The 25,654-nt window shown below is 46.2% G+C and overlaps 1 protein-coding gene across 2 annotated transcripts in view; it reads right to left on the bottom strand.

Annotated features, from left to right (window-relative positions):
* Positions 1-25,654, bottom strand: part of TULP3 (TUB like protein 3) — a 1,058,170-nt gene that overhangs the window by 796,933 nt on the left and 235,583 nt on the right. For both annotated transcript variants that reach the window (XM_069628512.1, XM_069628513.1), the window contains exon 2: positions 22,473-22,524. In XM_069628512.1, coding sequence (XP_069484613.1) covers positions 22,473-22,524 — 52 coding nt within the window. The remainder of the gene's footprint in view (positions 1-22,472; positions 22,525-25,654) is intronic.

Below are 25,654 nucleotides of genomic sequence, written 5' to 3'. Positions count from 1 at the left end.
GAAGCAGAATGTAGGTGGAGTATTAACCTTGGTATTGCTCCGCTACAGGTACCCTTTCCACAGAACACTTAGGTTCCTAAAGAACCGTATATAATTTATAAACTTTAATTAGATACAAATAGAATTTATGATTCACACAATAACAATCATTAATGATTCCTATACATAATCTGTTAAGATCAACATTAAAAAACACTAGGATTTCATCAATTCCAATCAGATGGTGAGGTAACATTAGGTGTATAATACATTCAGCAATGTACTGGCAATGTATCAGTTTCGGATCATTAAATCGATAACACTAGTTGTTATATTCCTGTGTACATCCAAGAAGTTGTCTCGACAGGTTTCTGTTCTTGGGAAGTCTACTCAGAGAACTTTCATCAGGAGGGTTGTCAAAATCACAAAAATCCAAATTAAAATCAATAACTGTATCTTAAGTAGAACAGTGTAGTGTACACGTGCAACCTGTGGATTAAAAAAAATGGACAGATCAGGAGCTAGATCTATAGCTTTGATACATCTGTCAATAAACCCCAAAGGGTGAATAAGAGGACCGACCGTTGGGTTTTTATTACCTTTCGTGGTACTCGTGGGGGCTCACAACAAAATTGAATCAGGTTGTCAGCTATGAAGTAGCCGTCGACCTGTAATGAATACATGAAAACATTTATCAGTGTTTTTTAAAAGAGCTCAACACTGTAGTTCAAAAAATTCAGTCGTTACTATCAGTTCTGGTAGGGGGGAGGGTCAGGGGGGTGAGGTAATTTAATAGGCTCACCTGAATTTAGATTGTTCCAAAATTCGCTTCGGAAAGGAGTAGAAGAGGACCAGAGTAAGACCCTTAGTGCGGTTCCTCTTCATAAACACGGGCCATTAGTATAGGTTGGTCTATCTTAGTAAGTTGATGTGGAGTCTCTATGGGAAAGAAGAGAATATAGAGAATATCGTCATTGAGTGGGCATATTCACCACTCAGTGACTTTATACCTTTATAGCCTAGAGAGAGGTCCCGGAATTTTAGCTTCACCATCGAGTGTTGAAAAACACTACATTACCTCGTGATTAGTTAGTCTTATGTATAGCGTGAAATCTAAAAATAGTTTGAGCTGGTATCGCTGCTGATCAACCATTTAGAAATGGACTGGCAGCAGGTTGTGTGTTCGAGTGGGTCTCTTTACCAATGGGGGTAATGGGGTATGGTGTGCCACCCTGTTAAGTAACAAAGAAATGCCGTAGACAGCCGTGCTTGGCGTGTTCTATCCCTTTATTAGCATGCCAGGTAGATTGATATACTAGTATAAGTGCAGTAGAGAGATAGCCAGCATCCAGGTGTATAGTCCTGTAAATACAGGTTCCGGGCTTACCGCTTTCATCGTTGGGCTGTAACTGCGAGTGTGCCAGTCTCACGGTTGTGCCTCCCGGTTTTCATTCACTTCAGACCAGTACTCGTGTCTGCGTCTGCAGGGGGTAAATCAATAGAACGTGTGAAGGGTACCTACAGCGTGTGGCACTGTGTTAATCATTCGGTCGTTTTGTAAAAGTAAATTAAACACTACGATTACTAGCACGTACCTCGTGTATTGGAAGACGGCCATCCGTGGGTATGCGGGCTGATTTCCAAATATGCAGTTTTCACAGAAACTATTTCGAGTTCAATGGGACGTATTATCAACAAGTTGATAGCACGGCGATGGGGGCCACTATAGCCCCAAGTGTCACCAATCTATATGTAGAAACCTTCGAGAAGAACACCAACCCTTTTACATTGAACATCAAAAAATTGAATCGCTATACAGACGACATTCTAGTGATATGGGAAGGGACAAGTGAGCAAGCAACCAACTTTCTGGCATGGCTGAATAATTTGAACCCCCACCTTCAGTTCACAATGACCATTGGGAGAGAAAGCATCGATTTCATCGACCTGACCATCTTCCACTTAAATGGGATTTTGAAATTAAAACCCTACCATAAACCGACTGATAAAAACTCCTTACTTCAATATACTAGCCATCACATTAAACACCTATGGGATTATTTACCATTCGGCCAATTTTTGCGCCTAAAAAGGAATAGCTCTGACAGCACCTACGAAACTGAAGCAGCAGTGCTTAGCAAGAAGTTTAAACAAAGGGGATACCCGAAAAAAACTGATAGAGAGCAGCCAAGCGAGCGTTCAATAATAACAGACTCACTGTTAGAAGAGAAACCCAAGGATGAAAGAATTGTGTGCGTGAATACATTCACTGATCTCAGTCTAAAAATTAAAAATGTGATCACTTAACAGTGGAAAATCTTCAAGACTTCCAAAACACCTCTACCGATGCCAATGTTTGCCTATAAAAGGAGCACCACAACTGGCAACAGAACAAGTGGAAGTAGACTAAAACTGCAAACCCATAACACTACTAATCCAACTACCCTCTGGGGATTGACACCTGCTAGCGGTAATTACCCATGTGGAGCCTGCGGAGCCTGCAAACTCACCTCCAAAAGTAAAGAGATCGATGTAGGACTGCCCAAACCATGGATACAGAAAAACCCAACAAATTGCAATAACGACCATGTGGTATATTTAATAAGACGCAGATGTGGCCTAATATATGTGGGCAAAACTGTTCGTAAAGTTAAGACACGGATTATGGAACACCGGAGCCGTCTTAAAAACAAAATTGAAAACGCCCCGATGGTTAAACATTTCATCCAAGTAAAGCACGAACACGAAGACTTCACCTGGACTGTATTATTGACACTCAAAGGTGGCAACCTACATACACTAGAAAATAGACTCCTGAGGAAAGAAAAGGAAATGATTTATAGATTACAGAGTGATACTAGGAGGTATGAATGACTCTGTAGAATGGCATAAAATCCGCCAATAAATATCTCCTTGTCATATAGTAGTCAGAATCATACCCAAAACCAGATACATTCTTCTCTCTTGAGTTGATCCAAATGTGTAGTTACTAACTAAATGTATGAAGAATAGCCCTTGGGGATAGAAATGTAATAAGACTGAGATTAACCAGGTTACTCACCGTAGTGACCACCTTACTCCTAGTCCATAGTCCCCTTTCCTCCGTCCTTATGGGACATCTCTCCGTCCTGTGGGACAGGACCAGAGCACTTTGTAAAAAGCATCCAAAAATGTTTCCAAAAATGGGTCCTTCCTCTTTCTAGCGCGGGGCCCGGCACGCGGCCCTAACCCCGCTCATCTTGGCCCCTCCCCGCGCATCGCCCATCAGTCCTTTTCTATCGCCAGGTCAGAGACCTATTAGCAATAACAGAGGAACCTTAATAGAGGGGACGGCGGGCGGGCGTATGGAGTAAGGGGACTATGGACTAGGAGTAAGGTGGTCACTACGGTGAGTAACCTGGTTATACTCGTAAGTCACGTCCCCTTTCCTCCATACTTATGGGAGACTCCCAACAGGAACTACGGGTGGATGGAAATACCCCCTACAGAAAAAGGTTCTTCAGCACAGCCTGACCAAACTGAGCATCAGCTCTTGAGCTCATATCAAGACAATGCTTACAAAAAGCAGATGGGGGGGGGGCCCCAAGTAGCTGCCCTAGCGATGGACTCCCAGGGGACATATTTCTGAAAAGCAACCACGGCTGCCTTGCCCCGCACCAGGTGTGCATGAATACCCTTAGGAGGTTTCAGCCCATCGACGGTGAAAGACTCCGTGATGCAGGCGGCGATCCACCGAGAAATAGTCGCCTTAGACGCCTGCTTATCCTGAGGGTTACCAAAGGTCACAAAAAGTTGAGAACTCCTAAACTCGGAAGTTCTGTCAAGGTAGAACTTAAGAGCCCTTCTGACATCAAGACAGTGCAGAACCCTTTCACCCTCTGAGGCACGGTTCGGAAAAAAGACTGGTAGGGAGATAGACTGATTCAGATGGAAATCAGTTACCACCTTCGGTAGAAAGGCCGGGTTTGTACGTAGGACTACCTTGTCCTTGTGAAAGACCAAGAAAGGATGCTCCACTGACGAGGCCTGGAGCTCACTCACTCTCCTCGCTGACATAACAGCGACCAAAAAGGACACTTTCCACGATAGGTACTTGAGGTCCACCGTGGCCATTGGTTCAAAGGGTTTATGGCACAGCGCCGTCAGGACTACATTTAGGTCCCACGGCAGGTGCGGACTACGAACCGGAGGGTAGAGGCGTGTAAAGCCTGCAAAATGCCCCTTAACCACTGGGTTACTCAGAGAATAAGAGCATTGCTCTGTAGAAAGATAAGCGGAAACCGCTGAAAGGTAAGTTTTGCAGGAGAGAACGTGAACACCCGACTCTGCTAGGGAGGACACGAAGGACAGCACCATGTCAATCGTAGCCACTCTTGGATCCAACTGCTTTTCCAAACACCAATGACAGAACCTGAGCCATCGACTCCTGTATTGGGATCTGGCCGAGGGTTTCCTGGCTGCCTGGATAATACGCATGTTATCCGTAGGAAAGTTAAGATGCTCTAAAGACTTGAACTCAGGCACCATGCCGCCAAGCTGAGCAATTGTGGGGAAGGGTGCCACATCTGATGTTGCCCTTGTTGAAGAAGATCGGGGGTCACTGGTAACCTGATCGGCGGATACACTGACAGGTGTTGAAGTTCTGAGAAACAAAACCTGGCTGGCCACCACGGGGCTATGAGTAGCCGGGAACAGTTTACCGAGTTCTTCAGCTTCCAAATTGCTCGATGAACTAGAGGCAGAGGCGGGAAGGCGTAAGCTCTCATGTTGTGCCATGGAATCGCGAGAGCATCCCCCAGAGAGGAGGCTCCCAGCCCCCCTCTGGAGGCACACTGAGGAAGCTTCTTGTTTACCGCCGTAGCAAAGAGGTCCATCTCTGGTGTGCCCCAACGCAAGAAAATCCATGAGAGGACCTCTGCCTTCAACTCCCACTCGTAGCTGACCACTCTCCGCCGGCTGAGGGCATCCGCTGTGACAGTCAGCTGGCCCGGGATGTGTACTGTAAGCAGCCAGACACCATGAAGCGCGGCCCACTCCATGGACAGGTCCACGAGGGGGTGGGGGGGCTTTGTTCCCCCTTGCTTGTTGATATAATACATTGACACCACATTGTCCGTGCGCCGTGCGTATGCGGACCACCTTGTTGGCAATGAGCGGTCAGAACGCCCTGAGCGCTAGGAAGATCGCCAGAAGCTCCAAATGATTTATGTGCAGGAGCTTGTCCTGAGGCGACCAGAGGTTCAAGGCCTGAAGAAAATCTAACGTCGCAGCCCACCCCAGAAGGGAGGAGTCCGTTGTGATCGTCACTGTGGGGGCTGGGTCCTGAAACCCCGCATCCACCGACAGGTTGCTGAGAGAACCACCAATCCAGGTCCACTCATGGAATCCGGAATCATCAGCTTGGAATCTGGGTCCACAGCCTGACGGCAGGAACTCCGAAGAGCCATCAGGGTCCGTCTCATCTTGAGACGAGCAAGAGGAAGAGCCAGCACGCACGCGGCCATGAGGCCCAGAAGCCTCTGGAACCACCAGGCCGCCATGCTCTCCGACTGCGCAAACATCTGACACGTGGCTAACAGATCCGCCATTCTGTCCCCGGTCAGGTACACTCTGCAGTCGATCGTGTTCCAGCGAAAACCCAGGAAAATCAGGTCCTGCGAGACCGTCATGGAAGACTTCCGCCAGTTCACCGACAGCCCAAGATGGAACAGGAGCTGAAGGAGGGACTGGAGATTGCCCGCTGCTGCCAGCGGGCAAGGGCTGCGTAAGAGCCAGTCCAAATATGGATACACATGGATACCCTGGAGACGAAGATAGGCCGCAATCACTGACATCTTCGTGAAGACACGCGCCGCCGAGCTAAGGCCAAAAGGAAGCACTTGAAACTGGAAGTTCTCCTCTCCCAAAGAGAAGCAGAGATATCTCCTGTGTGGGTTCCAAATCAGGATATGCATGTACGCATCCTGAAGATCCACGACGCTGAGCCAATCGCCCATCTGCAAGGAGGACCGTATCTGGCCGGGCGTGATAATCTTGAATTTCTCTTGGGGTAGGAAAAGATTGAACTGGGAAAGGTCTAGGATGGTACGCAGGCCAGCCTGGTTGGGTTTGGGCACCGTAAACAGCTGGGAGTAAAAGCCCTCCCCTCACTCCCCCAGGGGAACGCGTTCCACAGCTCTGAGGCCCAGAAGTTTCTGAACCTCAGTTTTGAGGGATGGCGAGCCCGACAGCTGAAAAGGAGGGTTGAGGTAAGCGGAAGCCTCCCAATGAGACGCAATGCGTCCTCCCACCGGGGTCTCCTGCGAGCGCGGAAGACCCTCATTTAGTAGGTTTTATCGGTGGCGGTGCCACCTGAACCTGAGGAGGAGGCTGAGGAACGGGAGAAAAACTGCGTCCGTTGTTGCCTATGGCGGTTATTCCCCGCAGGGGTAGCCACTCTGCGAGACTTGCAGTCGATGAAGTCCCTAAAGCCAGAGGAAGGTCGACTTTGCGACAACGGTCTCTAGGTTTTGAAAGGAGACTTAACCAGGACAGACAAGGACTTAGCTGTCTGAGTGCTATCCTTCGTCTTGGTGAGCTCTACATCTGTTGTAGCATGAAAGAGCTCCTTCCCATCGAACGGAAGGTCCAGCACCTTGTCCTGCACTTCTTCTGAGAATTTAGTTGCATGCAGCCACGCCTGCTGCGAGGTATTAACCCCCACCATAAGGCCCCAAGCCGAGGTGTCTACGTGATGAGCCGCAGCCTCCAAGAGATCCTGGCGTCCGAAAGGCCTCCTCTAAAGTCTTCCAGCTTCTCCACCGGGATAAACTCCTCAAACTCTGACAGACCTTTCCACATCCGCATGTTAGCTCCCGCTAATATCAATTCAGCATTGGCCTGCCTGAGCTGCAAGGCCGAGTTGGCGAAGATTTTCCTCCCGAGGAAATCTAGGAGCTTGTCCTCCTTTCCCAGAACCCGAGTAGCCATCGTGGAAAAGAATGCTGCAGGCCTGGACTGCAAAGTGGCCCAACCACCACTGTGGAGGAGGGGGGGAAGAAAAGATGACAGGGCCACCTCTTCAGAAGAATGCAGCCTGTATCTAGCGTCAATTTTCTTATTGACAAAAAGTCCAGAGTGTGGCTTTTCCCAGACTCTGTGGACCTCGGCCAGAATGTCCTTCTGCAAGAACAGGCCGGTACGCTCCAAGGGAGACAGGGTGAACGCCCCAGAAAGCACGCCTCCTGTGGAGCGGGTGCCTCGGGCACTGGAACATCCAAGTAGTTCATCATGTCCAGTACCCGGTCATGAAAAGCTCTGATAGAGCGGGGAATGTCCTTGCTGTCCTGATCAACTTGTGCGTCGTCCGACAGATCAGGATCCTGCTAAACCATGTCGGGCGCTGCCTTGTCCACAGGGACAATGGGGGCAAAGGCAGAAGAGTCGGGGGAGACACCGTAGGCAAGGGAGGCACCGGCGGAACCACCGGAGGAACAGGTGGAGCCAGAGGTGCGGGAGGACATATCTCCCTAAAAAGCCCTTTGAAATATTCCCTCATGGGATCGGTACGCATAAGCGTTTGAAATTTAACGAAAAAGGCTTCCTCCGGGGACTGCTTTGGAACCTGAGGCCTCCGAGTTGGACAAATCCAGGGACGTAACGGGACGGGTGCCACACAGGCCCCTCCACCGACATATCCACATAAATCAACGGTGCTGACCCTGCAGGCAGCGAAACATTGTGCGGAAGAGGCATCCGAGCATTCCAGTCATAAACTGCCCGATAAGGATGCGCACAAGGGACTATGTTCACCCAAGGGGCCAAGCCCTACACCTGAGGCCGATGGCATAGTTGTAGGGGTAGCACCCAAAATGGCCGCCACGGTCGTGGCAGGAACGGGCACCATTTTGTCATCATCTGAGGGGAACTGCGGCATGTGAGGAAGTGAGGCAGGGGTCCCAGTCGATGGATCAGGGGTCTTAACCTTAGCCTTAACATAAGGGACCTTGGCAGAGCCGGTACTGTGTGGCCTGGAATGTTTTTGTGACATACCAACCGCCAAATTAGCCTTCGAAGGAAGGACCACGGCACTGCCGGTTAAAGAAGAACTTTGCCCCCTCAACAGGTCTGGTGTCACCGCAAGAGCGGGAACGGTGAGAAACAGCTTTCACCGACAAGGCCTTGTCAGGCCTCTCAGAACTGTTGGTAGCTTTAGCCTCTGAACGAGGGACCTCGGACCCAGGTCTGGTAACAGCCTCATCTGCACGGGCCTCGAACATCGGTTCAGTAACAGCAAGCCCACCCAAGGCCTCGGGGCGCACCCCGGTCTTATTTTTGAGGGAAGCCGACAGAACGGCCTCAAAGCGATCTCCAGTACCCCACGACTCAGTAGAACCAGGTCTACAAACAGCCCCCACAGGAGGGGCCTCGGAGCGCACTCCGGTATCTACAGGCCCCTTAAGGAGACCCTCAGAGAAAACTCTGGTACAATTATTTGGCCCAACGCTGAAAAGTAAAGAACTTACTGGGCGTTTCTTCTTCTCGTCGATGAACGCCTGAAAATGCTAAGGAGGAGTTCGTTGGAACACCTCCTCCCACCGCTCCAACCTACATTGAAGTGCCCGGACCGACAGGGAGTCGCAGTAAAAACAGGAGTCCCAACAGTGATCCGGACCCAAGCACTCTAAACAAAGAGGATGGGGATCCGCCCTCACGAAACGACGGTGACAACGAACAATCTGGAAAATCTAGTTTCAACAACATAGAAAGACCAGCACACGATCGCTAGCGAGAGCCAGAGAGGAAAAAGGGAAGAAAATCTTTGAGGATGCAAGTGCGTCCGGTCCAGAACGAGCGGAGAAAAGGACTGATGGGCGATGCGCGGGGCAGAGCCAAGGTGGGTGGGGCTACGGCTGCGTGCCAGGCCCCGCGCAAGAAAGAGAGGAAGGACACATTTTTGGAAAACATTTTTGATGCTTTTTACAAAGTGCTCCGGTCCCGTCCCATAGGACGGAGATATGTCCCATAAGTATGGAGGAAAGGGGACGGACATAGGAGTAAATGTCAATGCTAACTGTAACATGTACTAAGAATTATGAGTTCCTATACCTAATGTACATCACAGCGGAATACAATGTACTCATAAGTTGACCAACACACCCTAGCGAACCTCTAGCAATGAATGTTTATCCGTTTTGAAACCTCTTATCACATATTGACGAGAGATATCATCAATGAAGAATGATCATGGTAGACAAATGCTAGACAAGGATGGACTGAAGAATGTACTTAGTTCATTCTAATACACTGTATAGATGTGGAAGACAATTTAATGAGGTGTCTATTTCATACTATGAACGTGCCACAATGCCAATGACATTGGGCAATACCAAATTCATATGGCGATTGTTTTGGTTATGTACATAATTAAGTTCTGCCAACAAGCCTGACGCCACTCTTTCAGGTTCCAACTACTCGATATACCCATCCTAACGGTCATTGTCTGCGCCCCCCCCCCCTTTTTAGAGTCAAGGTATCCCATCCATTCCCGATATAAGTAGGAGCAATACCATCTAGCAAGTGCGACCCACCGGTCACACTACATTTTAATAACACCATGTATAGACCCCCTTGAGGATCCTCCAAGTGATCCACACCGGGAATGAGTTAAGAGATCTTGATTTATGCAGCATATAAGTCAAGAGAAACATTTTATACATCCTAGACACTAGTTCCGAGCCTCTTTTAATATGGCCGAGTGACAAATTCATCACGCTGAGTTACGTTCGGAGTCTGGACGTACGCACGCACGATCACCATAGTGACCGATATACACAAAGTCCCGTGCAAAGCGCCTCCAGCTAGAGACGCCGCCTGAAGAAACCGAGTCTGTGCAAACAACTGCATATTTGGACATCCGCATACCCAACGGATGCCCATCTTCCAATACGCAAGGTACGTGCTAGTAATCGTAGTGTTTAATTTACTCTTACAAACCGACCAAACGATTAACACAGTGCCACAACGCTGTAGGTACCCTTCACGCGTTTTACTGCTTTACCCCCTGCAGACGCAGACACAAGTACTGGTCTGAAGTGAATCAAAACCGGGAGGCACAACCGTGAGACTGGCACACTCGCAGTTGCAGCCCAACAATAAAAGAGGTAAGCCCGGAACCTGTATTTACAGGACTATACACCTGGGTGCTGGCTATCTCTCTACTGCACTTATACTAGTATATCAATCTACCTGGCATGCTAATAAAGGGATAGAACATGGCAAGCACGGCTGTCTACAGCATTTCTTCGTTACTTAACAGGGTGGCACACCATACCCCATTACCCCCATTGGTAAAGAGACACTCGAACACCCAACCTGCCGCCAGTCCATTTCTTAATGTTTTATCAGCAGCGATACCAGCTCAAACTATTTTTAGATTTCACGCTATACATAAAACTAACTCAGCACGAGGTAATGAAGCGTTTTTCAACACTCGATGGCGAAGCTAAAATTCCGGGACCTCTCTCTAGGCTATAAAGGTATAAATTCACTGAGTGTTGAATATGCCCACTCAATGACAATATTCTCTTCTTTCGCATAGAGACTCCACAAGTCAACTTACTAAGAATAACCAACCTATACTAATGGACCGTGTCTATGAAGAGGAACCACACTAAGGGTCTTACTCTGGTCCTCTTCTACTCCTTTCCAAACTGATTTTGGAACTATCTAAATTCAGGCGAGCCTATTTAATTACCTCGCCCCCCCTAGAAGAACCGATAGTAACGACTGAATTTCTCAAACTACAGTGTTGAGCTCTTTTGAAAAACACTGATAAATGTTTTCATGTATTTATTACAGGTCGACAGCTACTTCATAGCTGACAACCTGATTCAATTATGTTGTGAGCCCCCACGAGTACCACGAAAGGTAATAAAAACCCAACGGTCGGTCCTCTTATTCACCCTTCGGGGAATATTGACAGATATATCAAAGCTATAGATCTAGCTCCTGATATGTCCATTTTTCTTTCAATCCACAGGTTGCACGTGTACACTACACTGCTCTACTTATGATAGTTAATGATTTTAATTTGGATTTTCGTGATTTTGACAACCTGTCATGCCTGCGCCATGGGCGCATACATTTGCGATCAATATGGACTTTATTTTCCATTTGCGAGACTTTGGTGCTTTTCTATTTTTCCCAACAAACTACACTTACCACAATGCACTTGGCTATAACCATCTATTCCTGGCCATTCCTATTTGTCATCTTCGGAACTACAATCCCCAGAAGCCCTAGGGATCTCCTCTGCTTCCACCAGCTCAGGAACAGAGAGGGAGGTGGCCGATTGTATGCAGGTGTGCTGATCCAGGTGCGAGCAATTAGCCTGCCTCTGTGCTGGGCTATGCGGTATAAAAGCTGCTGCCTGCAGAGGCTCACTCTTGCATTTAGAGTCCTTCCAGTACCTTTTTGCTTCGAGCTATGGATCTTTGTATGCCGTTCCTCTTTACTCCTGCTTTGGATCCAGTGCCCTGCCGGACTCTCTACATTGCAGCCGATCACGCTCGGCTGCTTTCCAGCGTCCTCCAGTGCCCTGGCGGGCTCTCTGCTTTGCAGCCGATCACGCTCTGCTGTTTTCCAGCCTCCGCCCTTCCGGGCTTTTGCCTTGCAGCCGATCACGTTCCGCTGCCTTCAACTTACAGCCTTCGTCCGCTGAACTTCCAATCTAGCAGCCCTCTTCAGTCCTCTGCAGCCAGCTACAGTCATCGACCCTGCTCCTCTGATCTTACTCCTTGCTGCCCAGTCCTTCTGGCTCCTTGCCGCGCAGCCTGCTTTTCTCCGTTGCCAACAGCCCTCGGACTCGGGGCTTCCTACCTTGCAGCCGATCACGCTCCGCTGCTTGCTACCTACAATCTTTGTCCGCTGAGTTCTCAGCCTAGCAGCCCTCCGCAGCCTTCTACGGTCAGCGGCCCTGCCCCCCAGGGCTCACTCCTTGCTGCCCGGCCCTTCTGGGCTCCTTGCCGTGCAGCCCGCTTTACTCCGCTGCCCTAAGACCTTTCCCTCTGGGCTCCCTACCTTACAGCCCTGCTCCTGTGGGCTTGCTCATTGTTTTCCTGCTCCTCTGAGCTCTCAACCTTGTTCTCTACTGTCCTCTGCTATCCAATCCTGTTATACGACTTTCCCTTCATTTCCTTCTGCTAGTTTGCCATCGACTTCCTTTTTCCTGGATTTGTCTGTTAGTATCTTCTCTTGTACTGTTTGTAGACCCTTTTGTACAGAGCTTGTCTGTTGGTTTCCGTCAGGCAACCTCTGCCCCTTCCCTTGTCTCGTTTCTACGTTACAGACACCCATAGCTGCTGTTCCAAGCCATGAGCAAACAGCGTGGGCCTCTGTTATAGCAAACTGTGCAGAAGGCTAGAGTTTTCCTAAGGTCCGTGGAATACATCTGCATACACCCCTAGAGGCAATCGATTCTGTTGTACCTTATTCCTTGCTACACTTGTCTACTCTTTGTTCTCATTACTTTCAGCTGTGTGTGTACTTATCTGTCCACCTTACTTCAGCACAACCACCCAAAACCCTTCCTGGGGGGTGTCCTGTGCCACTCTTTCCAGAGTGCCATCCGTGACACAACCCTCCTGATGAAAGTTCTCCTAGTAGACTTCCCAAGAACAGAAACATGTCGAGACAACTTCCTGGATGTATACAGGAATATAACAACTAGTGTTATCACCGATACATTGCCAGTACATTGCTGAATGTATTATACACCTAATGTTACCTCACCATTTGATTGGAATTGATGAAATCCTAGTGTTTAATGTTGATCTTAACAGAGATTATGTATAGGAATTATTAATGAGCGTTATTAGTTGTGTGAATCATAAATTCTATATGTGTATCTAATTAAAGTTTATATACGGTTCTTTAGGAACCTAAGTGTTTTGTGCAACCTGTATTATTGAGCTGTCTCCTAAATATATTGAAGTGTTTCCCCCTTCCCGGGTATAGACAGTAGTTATTTGGTTCCACTTTGAGGTGGACAAATAACTACCGGGATTCCTTGCTTAATAGTACCCTTTCCACAGAACCTTTCTCCAGCAGGGAGAGAATCTCATACAGAAGGAGCAAGTCTGGTTCCCCAAGAGATGCGGGGTGAGGGGTGGGGGGCGGGGTCTGTAGGCCTTTTCAAGAAAGGAAGGCAGTAACCCTGAAGTAATGTTTAACCATTCTTTATAGTGCTGGGTCAGTCTGCCTCCCACCAGTCTCTTGTGTGACAAGGACTTGGTTTTGGTGCTGTGGCTGCAGCGGATGGGAGAGGGGCAGGGGTTGCCTGGGCAGTTCCGCCTCCACGTCCTCTTGCTCTGCGTGGAAATATTCTCTTACCTCTCTGGGCACTTTGTCCTCTAGTTCTCCCAACCGATAAATAAAAATAAAGGACCTACTCCTCAACTTTGAGAGGTTGACAGTTTGTTGGGGTTGACGAATAGCTGCACCCAGAGACTTAGCAGCTGCTTTGGAAGTTTGGAGCTTTTCTAGGCTTTCATCAGCTTTTGTGCCAAAAAGAGGAGATCCATCGAAAAGCATGTCTAGTAATCGAGACTGCACATCAAGAGAAATACACGATTTACGCACCCTGCAAATCTTCCAACTACTGTACTGGCAGCCGTAGATTGCCAAAGACAGTCAGCCATGTCTAATCCTGATTGTAAAGATTGGCACATAGGTTCTTTTCTGTCCTGAATTATGTTAAGTAAACCTGCTCTCATTTCCCCTTGGGGGATATGTTTAACTGCTTCTGCCACAACACCCCACAAAGTGTGAGAGTATCTTTCTAAAGCACAAGAAGCAGTTAAGGCTTTCAGAGCCATGCTAACGGCAGAAAACACTTCTTTACCCAAGATATCAAACTTCTTGTCGTCCCAGTCAGGTGGAACTATATGGCAGGGGGCTGCTTTAGATGTAGAGGTAGCAGCCTGTACTACCAGGTTTTCAGGCATAGGGTGCCTGGAGAGGAATTCCTGGTCAACTGAAGTGGGTCTATAGTTTCTGGCTAGATCCTTGAACACAGCAGGTATTGTATCTAGTTTTTCCCAGTTCAAGAATTATATTCTTTAGGGCTGAATGAACAGGTAAAAAAATGCTCCTTCGGGTGGGGGTTTTGGGGAGTGGGGGGCAGGACCCCACCCCAAGCACTCTAACCTTACTCATAACTGCTCAATAAGCCTCACTAGAGTGAGCATAAGCATCTAGTATGGCAAACTCCACTTCCGAGGATGTGTCAAGTCCACTAGCCTTCTTCAAGCACGATGTCAGATCTTCCAGTCTGGCTTCCTCAGAAAGGGGTTTATAGTCATAAAATCAATCCAATTTCTTTATTATGTTTTTTATTCGAAATGGGGGGTCCCCCCCCAAACCTCCCCTTTTTTTACATGCAGGAGCCAAAAAATAAACAAATTAAAAAATAAAAATGCGACTTTTTTTCGGCATTATTTTTTCGATTTTTTTGTCTCTCAGCATTTTTTTTTCTATATTTTGACTGCACCCCTCAGAAAGGATCTCCTCTGGTACATTTGGGGTGCCATAAGCATAGTCGAAAGGAGAATCAGTGTAATCCTCTTCCTCAAATATCAATTTCATGGATTTGAAAGTCAGTCTTTGACACAGGCTTAACATCCATTGATGGGTCGGCTGGAGGGGTCAATAGCTCAGACGTCGAAGGTGTCGACATCAAAACCATTGAGGAGGGAGAAGGAGCCAGACACTGACTTTTCTTGGGATGAAGACTGTCAACGCCTCTCAAGGAAGATATTCCGGCTTAGGACCCCGGGCCTCGGGTGCGCGAGGTGTAGCCTTTGATGACAGTCGGCCTTCTGAGGCCCAATGGGGTCGAAGACTTTTTCGAGCGGGGCTGTTAGGAGCCACCTTCAAAAACACCTCCATTTTATATTTCTAAACACTTCACGCTATGCTTTAGAAGCAGATTTAAGAGGAAACCTTACCTTCTTCCTGTCGGAGAGGATTCAGAAGGTGAACAGCGATGACGTCTCTTCTTCGATTTTCGGCGACACGATAACGAAGAGTGGTGAGAGTCGCTCCTAGATCTTAAGAGCTTTGAGTGTTTCGAGTTCTTTTTGCAGGGAAACACCCCTAAGACTGTCTTCGGACAACCTCAGCTTGGAAAGAGTAGACTTGGGGGCCCAAAACGAGTTTTGCCTTCCTAGCAATGGAATAACATGACCCGCAACAGTCGGCCCTATGCTCTGTACCAAGACACAAGAGGCAAATTCTGTGGGGATTTGTGATTGACATTTTCTAAATCATAGTCCTCACACCGCTGAGTTGACATTCTCAAAGATGGGTAATCCGCAGTAAGAAATTTGCTGAGACGATTGATCCATTCGAAGCGTGCTGTGTATGCGGAAAAAACTGAACTGAGGCAACTGGCGCGGTGCGTGCTAGTCATACCAACGTCAATGTCACGATCAAATGCGCGGATAGAAGCCGACGAAGGGACTTCTACAACCCACGGGGCTCTCTGTTGTTGAAATGTTTCCAAAGCTGCAAGCAGGATATCGGGTGATGAGGCATTCATGGGAGGACACGACCCATTAGAAACTGCTATTCAGAATGAAATCAACAGATTGTGCTGTATAAAACGGCCTAATAGAATATTAAAATGCACTAATACAACATTTTCATGGCCCGTTAGAGCTGCCGGTGGTCCCGGCCTGATCGACAGTTCTTTCAGTTTGCGTTTTCGTCAATGATGTTCCTAGGAAGGAGTTAGGGGTGGGGGGCGGACAGGTAGCTTCACCATTTCCTCAAACCCTGAGTGGATACTAATGACGAAACATTTGCACCAATACATTTACTTTGCTACAGAGAAAATACTTTGTGTGCTTCATATAGTAAATGTCATATTTAAATGCTTTCAGTTCTTGTCCTAGCCGTGAAAATGTTTTATGGGTATAAACATTGATGCAGATTGGTCGACATGCTGCTCTGGTAGACTTGGGTTGGTTGTTTGATCTGCTCAGGCTATAAATAGGTTTTAATGTTTACAATCCCAGTGATTGTAGATATGGAAGCAACAATGTTAGGCAAACAGGTTATTCACTGGCTACTAGGCAACCAAGTTGACATTCGCCACCTGTGTGTCACCAGGTAGACTTTCAGTACAGCACATTTTTTCTGCGATTCCATCAGTGCTTTTTTCCATTGCCATTTTAGGGTAGATCTGACACAATGCTAACAGCCAACCGTACATGAATGTGCATGTTTTTGGAGTCTGTGGTGCCGCTAGTGTTTAGTGAAGTGTAAGGGAGGCATGGTATCACAAGTATGACACTAACACAAAAGGTACAATTTGTAAAACCTTTATTGAAGTTTCAATGGGGTTGGAGAAAATCCTAGATGGGAGTAGTCTTGGCCATCAAATACAAGTAAAACAGTCCTAGTTGAGTCAGTCAAATCAAAATGGCCTATACTAACAAAAACCTAATGCCTGCCCTATCTCTTGTACAAAAGTGTGAAAAGGAGAATATGTATGCAAAGGAAAGTTAGTGTTCAAATATAAAGAATAAAGATGGCAGAGTCGGCTCTCCTCCCCACGTTGGACAGCACGGGGTAAGGCGGTTCCTGTAGGCGAGATGACACCCTGGCTCACACAGTTCAAGACATGGATCGAGGCCTTACACGTTAAAGTCTTGCTTTTTAAAGTAAAGAAAAAAAGGCTAATTTTCTCCTCCTTTAGGGGTTCCTCCCCTTAGCTTTTACATCTATGGTCTCCCTCAAACGGGCTCAGACCATTTCCTGATGTCGAAGACTTTCGAATGTGCTTTACTTTTTTCTATAGACCTCTGCAAGACCAATTTGACTTTCCAGTGTTCAACTCGCACTCCGTTATTTGCCCCAGTGCTTTCTGGTCTGGGTAGTTCTGTATTATGCAGCAAACTTCAATGTTCATGGTTTACTTTCCCCTTTCCTCTGGGTCAATTTCAATCACTTGGCTTTTTAGAGTTCATTCACTTTATCGCTATAAACTTTTCACCTTTCACTGAGACTTTCGAGTAGGCTACTTTCTTTCACAGGACCACTCCATTACTCAGTATCGCTGACTTTACAGCCATTGTTAATTCAAGGTTCATTTGCAGATCTGCCGGTCTCTGCGTCTCATTCGCACGTGTGCAGCCTTCAATTGTGTGATATAATGTTGCCACTACAATCTTTCTTTAGCACACATCAGTCTCTTAGATTGCTTACCAACTCACCGGCTCTGTGCATTTCTTTCTTGTTTTTAATGTCTTCCAGTTTACGAGTCAAGGTTAGTACCACAGGTTTGGCCTCGCCAACTCTGCTGTTCAACCAGGAGGGTCGCTGGCTTCCTTGACTCACAATGGAGCCTTGTTTGGGACTCAGCCTTCTCCATATAGCTTTTGCAGCCTTTTGAAGGCAACAACCTCCTGCAGGGAACTCCTGGGGCTCTCCACCCATGGATCTCGTCTCTCAGTCCATTGCTCTGCTTCAATAGGTTAGCCTTTGTCCTGGAAGTTCTGATCTTACTCGTGTTCCACCTTGCTCAGAGTGTCTCTATGTTCTGCCTTTTATCCGTGTGGGAGGAGAGCTAATTTGTATCAGATGTATGCAGAGTCAAGTGCCTGACTTTGCCTGACCAAATAAGTGGGAGACATCCAATGTGATGTGTACGAGTTAACATTTTTTACTCAGTCACCCTCTTCCTCGGCCCAGTGTTTGTGTGGAAAGGGGCACGGGGAGTTGGGACACTCCTATCAAATAGGAGGGATCATAGGTACAGTAAAGGCAGGAATACCGCATCTCATCACAGGCTGTCTCACCCGCACTCCCTGAAGACCCCTCACCCAGGTGATCCTCCCGCACTGGTCCACCCCCAGGAACTGGATCTAAAAGCGATGGCCGTGTCCTGGCCCCCTGGATGACAAGTCCCAGAGGACAAGCCGGTGAGACACCCTTTGGTTTCTCACAGAAGTCACATTTTTATTTTGGTTGAATGTGTTCTTTGGTCTAATCAATAGTTCGGTTGGGTTTTTCTTGCTGTATCCATTTCATTGACTTTATTAGGTTTTTTGCGGACTATGGTGTGAGTTCTTAATGGAGTACTGTGGGCAGCATCTTGTAAGTAACTTGACTTTTGTACCCATCCCTTCTTTGTGAATCATAAAAGGCTTAGTATCATGGGAGTTAGCTTAGGAATCCATCAGATTAGCCTCTAGATCCACCACCTCAGTGAGTTGTTCCAACTGCACAGAGGTCTCAGGATATCCCAGCCTTCATAGTGCAGGCTGCCTGCCACATACATTAAATTGTGTGTTTTGATTCTACATGTTGCACTTGCTCTCATCTGGATCCCATGAAAGACACTGGTTGCAGACAGTTTCTGCCAATCCATGGGAACTTGTGACAAAAGGATGGAGAATATTTAAATTTGTCTTTTTCCATGGATCTAAGATACTGAAGGAAGAAGGAGTAGAAATTCTCTGAAAACATTTAATTCATAATTTTATACCATGTTGTCCTTGGAGCCATCACATAAACCCACACCACAGATCACCCAGTCGTCTGAGGAGGTAAGTGACAAAAAGGAGCTTAGTAGATTGTAAATACAGGTCATAGATGGATCCTATTGCTGATACATCCCATCCAATTGGTAAATTGAAGTGTGGTAAACAGTTTGATAATCTGGGACAACCACGAGATGGGAGTATATGTAAAGCATGTGGATCCAACACTCAAAGCTGAAAAAAACAAATGTGTCCTTTGGAATTCAAAACCCTGAAAGGGATGAAAATCCCCCAGAAAGAACCAAGGACTTGAATCCTCCTCTCCTAAAAGATCAATTAAACGCTCCAACAGAGGTGCAGTTAAAAAGAAACCACCAAGGACTGAAATGAGGCTCATCTGAAACAGACATTGGAAACATTACTAAAGGTTGCATATGCATCTACAATATTGGAGTAGAAGTTATCAAAATATTTAGGGATTCAGATACTACAAGAGGAATGAACGGTATCAGCTTACAGATAAATAGCAAACTTTTCCCCCCCAACTGCTTCCAGAGAGGCAGGTAAACAAGAGTGCTTTACACCTACTAGGCAAGCTTTCCTTGCCTTTAGAGGAGGCAGAGAGACTGTAGAAGATGATCATAGTAGGCAAAATGATGTACTTTAGCATTCACTTCAAAATAAAAGGAGTAGGTCCTTGCCATGGAAGGCAAACAGATTGCCTTAAAAGCCCTCTGCTTTGTTATTGCCACCATAGTAACAGAGTTGGTGATGTGCACCCAACGCTTCAAACCTGCCAACATTCTAGTTGAATTGTGCCGCCTGTACATATGCAAGATCAAATATGGAGGTAAATCGAGGCTTATATCATTGATGTAATCCAAATAGTAAAAAGTACATTTACTGAGCTCACTCCCTTGGGGTAAGCAAAGTAATAGAATACACTTTTAAAAGATCAAAGCTGAAAATGTCCCGGTCTTACATTTGCAAGTGGCGGTTCCGGTTCCGGTTCCAGTTCCATAGTCAAGGATCACCCCAGGGGCCCCGCTTCATCCAATGGCGAAGGCCAATTGCCCAAGGTTGTAGGTAATGCAGAGTTGGAACACAAGGTTAGCCCATCTTTGACAGGTTTAACTTATACCAGTTTAAATTAATCCCCGAGGGTTGAACATATTCACCAGCGTCTGGGTAGCAAGATAATTAAATACAGAAAGACCAAAGGACTTACTCAATGGAACTGCAAGTATTAGGCAATCATGAAAGAATAACAGTGCCAAATGTGAAGCACTAAGGAACTGTGCACATCAAGAGAGTAAAAAATTAACTGAAGGGACAGAGGAGCAGTCGAAACAAATATGGACCATTCCAACACAGATCCTGCAATAGAAGTCGATCTGCTCAGAAGGATTACATGGTCGATGGTATCAAATGCAGAGGATTATAGTCGGAAAACATTATGGTCGAGGTCCACCACAATTAAACCATCATTGATTTAGTACCTCTTTCTAGCATGAATGCAGACTGAAATTGATCATGCAAGTTCTTCCTTTGATTTTTAAATGCAGCCGATTTATCATTGCCCTCTCCATGATGTTCACTAGGAATGACGAGTTGAGATTGGCCCAAAAAATACTTGGACCAGCCTGATCCATGCGGATTTCTGCAATAAGTTATAAAACTAGAGCCTTCTTAAGGTCCTGGAAACTGATCGTTGAGAGCAATGCATCAAGAATATCAATAGAATCTTCAGCAATATAACTGTTGTGGGCCAGCTCTTCAAACAAGGGAGGTGGGATGAATATCAAGCACTGGCCAGGATTTATGCTAATCATAATCAGTTTACCAGCATCTAAATCTTTAATAACTGTTTTGTGCCTAGTTAATGAAACTAGGTGTTTGGTACAAGAGGGCTGTGGTGAGAGGTCATTATGAAATAGCCTTATAACTATTTACTATCCAATTATCCCCAAAAACCATTCTCCCACTTTTTGTGGGTCTCTAACTGGGTAATTGGGGAGCAGAGATTGGGCTTGTGGATTTAAAGGGATTTTGGTGCTTTCATACAGAGGCAGAAAAACTAAGTTTTGACAAAACCAATATCTCACTATTGTGAGCCTGCAGGCAGCAATACTCAACCTACGGTCAAAGAGTTGGGCAAAGCCCTCTAATTTATTGGAGAAGGTTATTCAAATACCCTAGTCAACCACAGGCTGTGGCCTATTTTTACCATTTTGTATAAACAGTGGAAAATACTTCTGCTCATTCTTCGGAACTTGACCTGCGGTGAAGGAGAATGCCAGTACTGCAGTGCCCCAGGATTTGTAGCTCCCTGGCAATGGAAGGTCTGGGTACAGAGACTGCTTGTGTCCCACTGATAGTGACTGCGGGTGTACAACAAGACCTCATCAGTCCCAATAGCTTTTATTGCCAAGGTGTGATGCTTTCATCACTCAAAGCCTATGGTGTTTTTACACACACCAGATTTCTTCCGCATGGGGGCGATAGTTTCTTAGCAATCTGAAGTCTGGCACCGAAGTATATCAACGTTTCAGACAGTAAACTCGGGCTTGGTGAGGTTCAGTTGCCAGGTGCCGCTTAACACATCAAATACATTACCTTAACCCAGTTGTGTTCGCGTCCCCAGAAGAGCGAGACAATGTTTTCTAAAGAATAGTCGATTGGACAGTCGGGAGGACAAATTAAAACAATTGTTCAAAAAAACACCCAGAAAGGAGCAAAACAGCTAACAAACACAAAGCCTAAAGGTGTGTTAGGAGGTGGGAGCACCAAGAGAAACCTTTCCCTGCACATATCACTAAGGGGGACTAGGTGGCGATATTCGGGTGGTGCTGCATCGGTGAGGCAGTGGACGAGCACACAAACGGTTGCTCACAATGAGTACTACTGCATACTAAAATGTAGCACTTTTTTGGGCATTTCTTTTTTCAGTCCTGACCCCGGTGCAGGTATGCAAATTGACAAGGGGGGTCCTGGGAGTCTCTCTGCCAGACATTAGTCCTGGTTACGAGAGACTTACCCAGAGTCTTTAGCTCACTATCTTTCACAGAGAAGAAATATCCCAAACATATCAGTCTTTGTCCTGCCCTGGGGCAGTCCAGCACCGAAATGCTAGGCAATTCTCCTCTGAACAAGAGTACCAACAGCATCCCCAGACACGTGTTTCGGTCTGGTTGGACCTCATCAGTAGGGAGGAGCTGTGCCTCTCTAAGAATAGAGAGCAAGGGGTCCACGTCTGGATTCCCCTAGTAACTTAGGATGAGACCCAAAGTTACTTAAATATGCAAATTGACAAGGGGGGTCCTGGGAGTCTCTCTGCCAGACATTAGTCCTGGTTACTCTCGTAACCAGAGAGACTCCCAGGACCCCCCTTGTCAATTTGCATATTCAAGTAACTTTGGGTCTCACCCTGAGTTACTAGGGGAATCCAGACGTGGACCCCTTGCTCACTATTCTTAGAGAGGCACAGCTCCTCCCTACTGATGAGGTCCAACCAGACCGAAACGCGTGTCTGGGGATGCTGTTGGTACTCTTGTTCAGAGGAGAATTGCCTAGCATTTCGGTGCTGGACTGCCCCAGGGCAGGACAAAGACTGATATATTTGGGATATTTCTTCTCTGTGAAAGATAGTGAGCTAAAGACTCTGGGTAAGTCTCTCGTAACCAGGACTAATGTCTGGCAGAGACTCTCCCAGGACCCCCCCTTGTCCCGGTGCAGGTATTACAGACCAGAGGGGAATGTGGGAGTACAAGAAAGCACAGTAACCTATGCAACACAATTTCTGATCCTGGCAGAAAGTGACCCAAATGGAAAGCCCAAACACTGTATACAAAGGCATCTTGAGACGCAAACAATATGCATTGACAGGTCTACTGGAGAGAAGCATCAAGAATTACGTGCAAATGTTGAATGGTATATATAGAGAGACTATAAACTTGATTTCTTTACCTGGTTATCCAGCTTCAGTTGGCGGATTTTATTCTGTTCATCATCCAGGACACTAAAAAACAAAAAGGAGACAAAAATCAGTTGCATATTAAGGGCGTTTTGTAAAAGTACAGGCTCAGCACTGCGAAACGTGCTGTCCGCCAATGCAGACAGCTATTCCACATCAGCTTGAAAAAATTGGCAAAGTGAAATTAAAAAAGGTGTTTAATGCCCAGCCATTTCAGATGGGTGCTGTAAGGGAAGGGAAAAGTGGTGTGCTCCCCTCCACAACCCAGTGCGAGCTTCCCTTTTGCCCCCTCTGAGTATTTATCCCCTGGGCATCAACAAATCTACAATTATTGGCAAAACCAGTGGGTGTCCCCCCTACAACCTCCCCACACCACGTTTTGAGCCAAATAAAATCAGTCGTTAAAACATGGATGGATTTCATATTGAGTCGACTAGCTTCAAAATGGCAAACCGGTTTACGGAGGAAGAGAATTGGCAGCAGTAACATTGGGTATGCCACCATGCCAATGTGGCCCAATCAGCAAACATTGCATGCAGCATTGCAGCATGCGACAGGCTTTTTTTTCTGGCTACAACATCTACAAAAGGATACCAAAATGACAGGTCTTGGCAATTTCGTGTTCTCGTTATGCGGACTATGAACCTTTCTAGCATTACCATTTGTCCTGCCTGCATCAACGCTACGGATCAATGTTTACTTAGGACAACAAGAAAGTCTTTATTTTTAATATCGGGATCTTTCATTGTTAAACTAGTCTTCATCATGGTTTACTTTTTTTAAATGTGGAAAACCCATCCACCATCTATCTTTACACGCATTATTATAGAATTTCCATATCCATCACTATCTGGATCAATCTATGTAGACACTAGCTCACTGATAATCAACAGAGGTAAGCACACACTGGTAGGAGCACAGATCAAGGATTCCTATATGCTGGACAAAATACCAAAATATGAATTGGCACAAAACAGACAAAAACAATGATGTATCCCTACCCTTCCCATCGGTCTCATTTTCTAGAAAGAGAAGATTAAACCTCAGGCAGACAGTAAGTGCACTCTACAATAGAAACGTAGACTAATGCAATAGGCTTGTATCGAAGACGGATTGGCCCATAAAGCATGTGCATGATCATTAGGCCTAAGTAGCTCAAGCAGCTCCCCCTCCTAACCGTTTCCCCAAAGCAAGTTTAGCCAATTTATCTTGTATATTTATTTTGGATGGGGTGTCAAACCAATGGCTTTCACTTTTTCCCCATTAGTTCTAGTTTTATTTCCACAAGCCAAATTATTCCCAGACCATTCATGGAAAGTTATACATTTCCTAAAAGGGTTCTGTATGGGGTAGCAGGTTTGCTGGACTAGACCTAGCCAAAGTAATATCAGACACTACCAGAGCTTGCTGTGTGCACAAGTGGATACCGTTGCCCTATGTGGCTCTGGGGCTATGAGAATATAACAGCACTGCAGACATTGGAGGAACCCTTCTAGACGTTTCAGAATCGCACCCACCTATACTGCACAAATCTCCCATCTATCTTGTGCTACTCTGAACTGATACATTTCAAGGGCTGGAGCCACATAACTGCTGGAGGATTGATATTGCATATCTGTGTATTTGTATTTTGTTTATGTATATAGCGCGCCAGGAATCTGGGTGCATATCTTAGGAGGCAAAGTTACGATTACATACAAGAAGCAATAAAGGTGGCTCTACCAACTTACAGACAACAAGTGGGCAGAGCTACTGTACGACAATAATATATACAAAATAATAATATACAAAGCATACAGGAAAAAGGATATACAGGAGTTGTTTAAGTACAAATATATGAGCAGAGTAGTACAAAAGATAATATGCACAGGAGCTATACATTAGGATAAGAGATTTTAGTGGCAGATTGACTGTATCAGTAGTATATCGTCAGATATTTTATACGTTTTGTGCTAAGAGCCACCCTTTAGTTTTGCTCTTAAAGGAGTGGAAGGAAGGTTCAACTCTAATGGCATTCGGGAGGGTATTCCAAAGCTTAGAAACCAGGACAGGGAAACTGGTGCCGCCTGCTTTTTGAAGTTTAAATCTAGGCAGGGATAGGCTATGAGCTTGGGCCACTCTCGTAGGTCGAGAGGAAGTGTGAGACGGTTGGCTAGATACATTGGAGCCTGGTTGGACAAGCACTTGTGAGTCAAGGCGAGTGTTTTTAGAGAGATTCTGTGCTTGACAGGAAGCCAGAGAAGGTTATGTCTATAGTTGGAGATGTGGTGGTTTCTAGGTATATTTAAAGCTGCTCTGATGGCATTATTCTGAATGACTTGGAGTTTGTTAAGGTTAAATTGGCTAGTCCCACGGTAAAGGGCGCTACAATAGTCTATCTTGGATATGAGTGTTCTAGCCAGGATAGTGCAATTAGTAGTAGTCAGGAATGGTCTACAGGTACTGTGCATGGTACTGCGCCCGGACTGGCGATGCTTGCCTACTCAAACGCTATCTTCCATCTTTAAAACAGATGCCATGCTAGGAAAATGTAGACAATGTTAGTCTGAGTGACCTTTTACCTTCGGTACTTTGCAAATGGCACATTTTTTGGACATTTTGTAGGTTTTTGGCTAAATTATCACGGGAGGCATGTAGTCCCTCCCTTACTCAAATGCCGTCCCTGAACTTAAGTATAATTCATTCAAGTTGCTTTAAGCGGTTTACATGCTCTTTTAATATTCATTTGATAAATGTAGGACTTGTCGCAAGAAGCTTTCCTGCCATCCTCCATGATCTACTGGGATCTCGCCAACCTCTTGCTTCCATCTCTCAACACAAAGGGCCTTATTGAATAGTTTCCATCGACGAGGCATATGGAGGCAAGTGCCAAGCTTCAGTCCAGTTCAAACCAGGTGCAGGCAAAATGCAGACTTGACGACAACTCTGACCATGGTACAGCGATGGATACAAAGCGAGGCTTCGGGCTGGTTTGGCCTACCAGTCCAGAGGGATAATGCACCCAGTATAGATCTTTCAAGTCGATTTGAATGCAGAGGTCTGAAATGTGGTGGTTGACTCTGCTAATGCTCATATGCAATCACATGTTTCCTTTATTTACTTCATTTTAAATGGATCCACCAACAAAGGAGGGAGGGATTTTCTTTTCCCAGAGATAGAATTTCTTAATTTCCCA

Source organism: Ambystoma mexicanum, chromosome 12 (genome assembly GCF_040938575.1).
Source record: "Ambystoma mexicanum isolate Mex_15411 chromosome 12, UKY_AmexF1_1, whole genome shotgun sequence".
Classification (NCBI taxonomy): Eukaryota; Metazoa; Chordata; class Amphibia; order Caudata; family Ambystomatidae; genus Ambystoma; species Ambystoma mexicanum.
The sequence above is the reverse complement of the archived record's forward strand: the minus strand, read 5'-3'. Positions and strand labels throughout refer to the sequence as shown.